The sequence below is a fragment of the Alligator sinensis genome, unplaced genomic scaffold, assembly GCF_000455745.1.
Source record: "Alligator sinensis unplaced genomic scaffold, ASM45574v1 scaffold471_2, whole genome shotgun sequence".
Classification (NCBI taxonomy): Eukaryota; Metazoa; Chordata; order Crocodylia; family Alligatoridae; genus Alligator; species Alligator sinensis.
In genome coordinates, this window is record NW_005842143.1 from 597,308 (window position 1) to 604,376 (window position 7,069).

The 7,069-nt window shown below is 44.3% G+C and overlaps 1 protein-coding gene across 1 annotated transcript in view; it reads right to left on the minus strand.

Annotated features, from left to right (window-relative positions):
- The window catches only part of LAMC1 (laminin subunit gamma 1), a 151,732-nt gene extending 144,717 nt beyond the window's left edge, over nucleotides 1-7,015 (minus strand). Inside the window, exon 1 of the mRNA XM_014520723.2 lies at nucleotides 6,828-7,015. Coding sequence (XP_014376209.2) covers nucleotides 6,828-6,879 — 52 coding nt within the window. The 5' untranslated portion in view covers nucleotides 6,880-7,015. The remainder of the gene's footprint in view (nucleotides 1-6,827) is intronic.
- Between the last annotated feature and the right edge of the window lie 54 nt (nucleotides 7,016-7,069).

Sequence of the window (7,069 nt, forward strand, 5' to 3'; positions counted from 1 at the left end):
CCTGCTCTCACAGTGCATACATTTTTGTTAAGACAGCAATTAGGTCCAGCAGGTAACAGCTTGTGTGTGTAAACAGTCTCAGTGACAAGGCTAAGATCAACAAAGGACATATGTAACACTGGTCAATATTCCATATTTCTCCCCAGTGCTCCACTGGAAGATAGATGGTGCATGGATAGGTATATTATGAGCTACACTTTGCTATTTTTAAATGACAATAACGTAAAGGACAAAATAGTAATATACTATCATTTCCCAACCTCCACCCACTCTAAGTTCTGTAAACTACAGGTTCAAGAATATAGGACTCCAGTAGGGCTTTGTTAATAATTGATTTGTTGGGATCAGTGAAGAGCTGATTTTGGGCCAACTCAAATGCAAAAAGTTAGCAAGTTTTAATAAGCAGAAAAATATATTTAATGTCATTTTTAACAAGACCAGATGGGCAATGTAGTACCCCCCCTTTTTATGAAACATCTCAGTGATTAGGATAGTAAGGTAAAGAGCAAGACTGTGGAGCACATAATTGTTTGCTGACTTCTTGGTGAAACCTGTATGAAGGAGTATCTTGTTGAAGCAGTGGAAAGAGCCACTGTCTGTGCATGACAAGGACACAGGAAGAAGTAGTGATGAGGATACTCATCTGGGATTTGGGAGACATCCGCTCAAGTCCCTGTTTTGGGCTGATTCACAACAGCAGCTTAAATACAGGTGTCCATCATCTCAGGAAGGTGCATTAACCAAGCTGTTAGGAAGTCTGGGGTGGATCTCTTGTTGAAGCTGTTCTACTTTGTATACAAATAACTCTTTGGTGCCCACTGCCCAGGTGAGTGCCCTAGCCACCATGCTACAGTCATTTTCAAATCTTCACTGTGCCTCACCAAGATAGAAAGCATCTCCCCCAGCTCAGGTGAGTATTTTAACTATTAAAACACAGACAAAAAGGTGGCCACCACCAGCCCGTTATGATTGGTACCTAATTATTGTCTTCCAACAACATTATTGCCAAATTAGTTCATTTGCAGGTTGATCAAAATTATGTTTTTTTAATACAGAAAATAATTCACCACTAAAAAATAAACATCTGCCCCTCCATTGTAGATCTACTATATTTATAGGAAATATATCTATATATCTACAGATCTATTTACTGAGGAATTCTGAATGCACTAGTAGTATGCACAGTAGAAGGCACATAGTTAATCTGTACTTGTTCTACATGAGTTTTTAGTTATGCCTGAAAAAAGAGTCTCTCTTTCACCTTGACAACCCATACATTCATGCATAGCATATTCCAGGCTAAAACTGTATCTTAACCAGCTTCTGATATTTCAGTGTACAACAGGTCAGAAACATATCATTGCTTCTCCCTGCATTAGGCTCCTATAAAAGCAGCAAAAGGCGTACAATTTTTTTTTCACCACGTCTTTATATAGCTATAGCAAGTTTTATGCTCTTTAAAGTTTCAAGATACAATAATCCATCCAGTTAACTGGGAAAAGATAAAAGCATTAAAATAGCTCAAAGTCAGGCAAGTGGATTTTTTAAAATTATATTCTAATCTAAACATGCCAGAGTAAATTCCACAACGGTACAAAAAGCCTGGAAAGAGAAACCTGAAATGAAGGTGACTTCTTGACAGTAACTATGCTGTATTGCTAAGGCATTACTAATCTAGTATTATATTTAAAAGCTCAATGGTTTTAAGAGAAAAACAGCACCTTTTTTCAAAGCCTAGATATAAATATGCTGTGTTTTATAACTGAGTACATACAAGAGTATAGAAGGTCAGACACAATATTAACAAGCAGCAGGAAATGGCAGTAAGGTAGATTCTGACCAGATAATGAAGGATCTAGAGCAGGGGTGTAAGACACTGGGTCCAGCCCATGTTTCTCAGACCAACCCCATGCACCACATGCAGCACGTACAGCCAATCTGGCACATGGGCTGGACCCAGTGCCAGGGGCGCTGATGATGACAGGAGGTCACCCAAAGTGTGAGCAGTGCATGTGGCGCCCAGGCCTGCTGGACCAAACCTGCATGCTGGCTCCAAGGCTGGTCTGGACCAGGCTGTGACAGAGCCAGCATGCAGGGCTAGTCTGGCAGGGTGTCACATGCAGCACCAGCAATGCCAGGTCCACCCACACACTGCATACAGCAAGTGCCGGCCCTGCTCTGGGGTTTGTGGTACCTGCAGCACACAGGGTGGATCCAGCACCAGGGGCACTGCCCATGGTACACGGGGCCAAAACAGGGCATGCATTGCATACAATGTCCCACCAGGCTGGGCCTGCACACTGGCTCCAGCACACACAGATGGGCTAGGGCCTAATTCAGACCAGTCCAAGAACCAGCATGGAGGGCCAGTCCAGCAAGGTGCGGCATACAGCATGCGCACCGTGCTGGTCCCCGGGCTCCAAGCACTGTCCGCAGTGCTAGGTCCAGCCCGTGCACAGCCTGCAGCACAAGCCCCAGTGCACGCTGCCCATGACACAGGTGACCAACTCTGGGAGTACTCTGAATACGGCGCCCTGACGGACTGACCCTACCTGCCAGCTCCAGCATGACCCAATCCATCCTGTACCCTGGTCTAGAGACGTTTATCTGGCCTTGTGGGCTGAAAGACTGACATCCTTGCTTTAGATCAGGGGTGTCAAATTCACCTAATCCTTTGAGCCAGATCTGGACCTCAGGGTTCTTTGGGAACCGGAATGATGGGGCCAGCAGCAGCAATGCCAGTAGCAGTGTGAGCGGCATCAGTGAGTTGTAGGAGGTTAATGCAGCCATCACTTGCCCTCTGCTGCTGATGACATAGGTCCAACTGGGCTCTCTGGGCCCCAAATTCCAGTGGTGGGTCCAGCCCTACTCCCAAATTCCTGGGCCCTCTAGGAGCCCTACAGACCAGATGGCATGGCTCCGCAAGCTATGTCCAACACCTGCGACCTGAAGTGATGTTTTGAGCAAAAGATTAGGAAAATTGCAAAAAGAACTGTATTTCCTACAAGAAATGTTCTAAATTAAAAACTCCAAACAATACACAGACACAGATTTATTACTGAAACATCTCAAAAATATCTTCTTTCCCTTTATCAACTGTACTTGAACAATCCTGTAGACCCTTAAAAATATTATTATAGTAATACCATGACACCATTTTCCCTAGCTTTTGCACTTTTATGCATCCAATTAATCACATTCTGAATAATGTAATCTGAACTTCTTATCATTAACCCCCCCCCTTCTTTCATAGCAAAGTAGTTTAAATTGGTAAATGAATTTTTTGTGAATTTCCAAAAAAGGGGGGGGAGGGGAGAGGAAAAAAAAGAAAAAAGTTGCCTTTTGATTGAAACAGCCCAAAATGTTTTGTTCCAAAGATAATTTAGAGAATGCTAGCTAGACTGGTTTATTTCTTAAATCTTAAAAGGAGAAAATTGGAAATTATCATCACATTACATGCATGTGCGTACACTCACATATGCAAATCATCCTCAACATATTTGATGTTATATAGCACATTGGTTCAACAAGTGCTTTCCAGACCACATTCACTTCACTTTATAAGCCATAAATGCCAGTGAATCTCCCTCATTTAAATATTTTTACAACGTCCTGTTGCTTTCTCACATGCCATTGAACAATTTCTGAAACTTACTAAACTAAAACTTTCCAGAGAAACTAAAACTACTGATGAATGCAGCTGGCTTCAGACGTTTGTTCAACATGATTGAAAACAAGCAAATTTTATATTATTTAACCCACTACCTTTCCAGCAGCATAAATACCACTTCAGAACAACAAAGACAAATCCAAAGCATTTACATGAAATATCTGTTTGTTTCCTTCTGCTTTTCTAACCAACCTTTCCTTTTCTGAATTGCAAGTTTGATGTCCTGAATGTGTATTAGACTGAGGCATAGTTACTGCTCTGCAGACAGCAGGGAGTGAGATTTACTGTAAATTGTTTCACTTAAACTAAGAGTTTTCATCAAGCACAGTAGGATCTGAATCTACATGCTAACTGGCAAACATTTAACATTAAAGATCTTTGTTAACCAATCCCCTATGGTTTCCATTTATAAATTGTTTATGCGCAGAATTCCCAAATTTGACTTTACACAGCACTAAGTTTCATAAATATACTTACTTTTAAAACAGTATTCTGCTAATCAAGAAGACCAAAAAGCATGTCCAAAACAGAATCAAAGCCTCTGGTAAAAAGATGCCATTCATTACACAGCCTTTTTCCAGAGCACAGTATTTGAAACAAGGCAAAGAAAGTGAGAATCCAGAAGACTGCCTGTTTACACACAGCAGAAATCTGTTTCAGCAATTTATTACTACTTGGGGCAAACACATTTCTCTTTGTTTTCCGTGCAATGGGATTAGCTGCAGAAGAGCTTTGTGGCCTTTAATTAAATTTGAACACCACAAAGCAAAAATGTAACTCTTGGACAGGAAAATCTTTAAAGTGCAGTTCAAGTTTTCCAGACAAGCGCAGGCAAAATATCATGCAGGTTCTCTGTGTACATTTTTGGTCAATGTTCATTTTGTTTCTTTTCTTTACCATGGAAGACCTGTTCAGAGGATGGAAATGAGTATGATTTGCCATGGAGATCTCCACAACTCAAAACAAAGGTTAAAGGGGCAATTGGCCCTCTTCTCATTATCCCAAGAAAGATTCAGACAGAGTCCTTATTAGAAGGATGAGAATTCAGGGGGTGGGAAGAAGCCAATGACAGGCTGGGATGGTTTAGAAAGGGTGGGGGTGAAGAGAGCAGGAAGCTGAGTCCTTGTTTGGGAAAAAGAAAAATGCATGCCAGTCTAGTGCAGAGAGGGAGGGGAGAGCAGAGCTCCTGCCAGTTAGGGCAAGTACTCAGCAAGGAGGGGAGAACCAGATTTTATGTTTTAGAAGTTAAAGGAGGAGATGGCCCAGGCCTGCAGGAAAATTCCGCTAGCAAAGGATATTTTGGGGAGGAAGAATAATGAATTCCCTTGTAATCTAAGGACAGCAAGATTTCTGTTGATTTATGGCTCCGCACTGGTGGCCATGAGCTAGAGGACAAAAAATAGTAGTGTACATAGGCGTATCTCAGCTCCTGCAGGTTGTTAACTGGTGAGCATCCATCAGAATTGTACCGGGGGGGGAGGGGCGGGAATTGGAAGGGAATAATTAGGGGGAACATCATGCATGTCTCATATATACAACAAAGGTCACTTAAGTCTCTAGGAGAGCAGTTCTCGACCTTCTGGACTCAAGGCACCCCCTGACAGACTGAAGACCCCCCTGGGAAAACAATGGCTCTTTGCTTCCACTCCTTTTTATACTACAGACAAATAGATTTTTTCTTCTCTTACAAAGAACTCAGAAAGACCCCAGCAGGGCAGAATATTTTAGACACTGCAGATTCCCATTTGATACCTTTGGCTTACTTTGTGAATCACACTTGTACATGGTGCTAGCAGTGTGCAGCACCCCTGAGAGGATCTCAAGGCATAAGAACTGCCATTTACAGGGTCAGATCCTAGGTCCAGTCTCCTGTGCCCCACGGAGGCAGAGAGCGGATGCTGAAAGGGAGTGAACTGGGTCTGACCAGGTCCCCCTCTCGCTTGCAGCCTCTGGCATTTAAGGTCTAGGAAGGTCTGATTCAGAAACTGTATCCTGAACTCTCATGCTCAATAGCTACCCATGCCCCTTTCCTCCAAGAATGAGCCAATCCTTTTTCAAACCTGGCTAAATTCTCAGGTTTCAAAACATCTGGCAGCAATGAGTCCCACACCTGAGTGACAGACACCCTGCATGAAAAAGAGCTTCCTTTCCCTAGCGGTCAACTCGACACCTAATTAGCTTCATTTTGTGTCCCCCAGTTCTTGCATTGCTGAAGGGAGTAAACAGGAAATCAAATCCCCACTGATTTACTGTTTACTCCCTCTTTAGTTTTTCCCAAACCCTTATGTTGTCCCAACCCCCCCCCAACCAGGCATCTCTTCTCTACGCTGACCAGGCCTGGCCTCTTCAGTCTCTCCTCCCAGTGCTCCTGGCTAAGAAGCACAACTCCCACACCCAGCTGCAGTATGAATAGGGCATTAAAAGCTGAGTTTAAACCAAAGCAGACAAGCTTCTTTGGGAAGAATCACAGAATCATAAAAAATTATGCTGGTCACCTAGTCCAAGGCTTTGTTTAGCCAGGTCTTAAAAGCCTCCAAGGATGGAGAGAACATCCCCTCTCTGTGTAACCAGCTCCAGTGTTTCCCTACCCTTGTAGTGAGAATTTTTTTCCCCAAAACCTACCTTAAACTTCCCTTGCTGCAACTTGAGACCGTTGCTCCTTGTTCTGTCAGGGTAGATGCAATCTCTTTTATTAGACCAACTAAACAGTTGGAAAAATTGTTCCTTGCCAGCTTTTTGTCCCCAACTATTTAGGTGGTGTAATAAAAGAGATCACATCTACCCTGACAGAACAAGGTGCAACAGTCGCAAGTTGCCGCAAGAGAAATTTAAGTTCAATATCAGGAAAACCTACCCAAAAACCTAGTTTAAAGGAAGAGATTCTCCAATCTTTTCATCCCCCAAACCGTTCCCGGACTCCCCTGCCTTGCCAAGGTGGCAGACAAGGTTCTTTGAGTTGGTCTAACCAAAGAGATTGGATTTACCAAAAAGCGTGCTCTGCCTCTGTCCTTAGACCAATAGGGCTACAACCGAGACCCCTGCCAATGTGGCTGCACTTAGCGACCCAGGCACAACACACTGCTGCGGGTGGGTCTGACCCCCTCAGCCCGCTCGGATGGCAAGGGGAGCCGCCGGGAGGGCAGGGGGCTGCACTCACCGAGGTGCAGGGTGAGGTTGATGGTGCTGGGGTACTGCACCCCGGCCAGCATGGTCTGGCTCTGCCACCAGGTGGTGTCGGCCTGGTTGTTGTAGTCGGTGAGGAAGGCAGCACCGTGGCGCAGGTGGGGCTGGGCGGCGTCGCACAGGTGGCAGGACTTGGTGACCCCGGTGACGCCGGTCTGCACGCAGTACTCCTCGGCCGGCGAGCCGCACGTGTTGGTGGCCACCACGCTGCGGTTG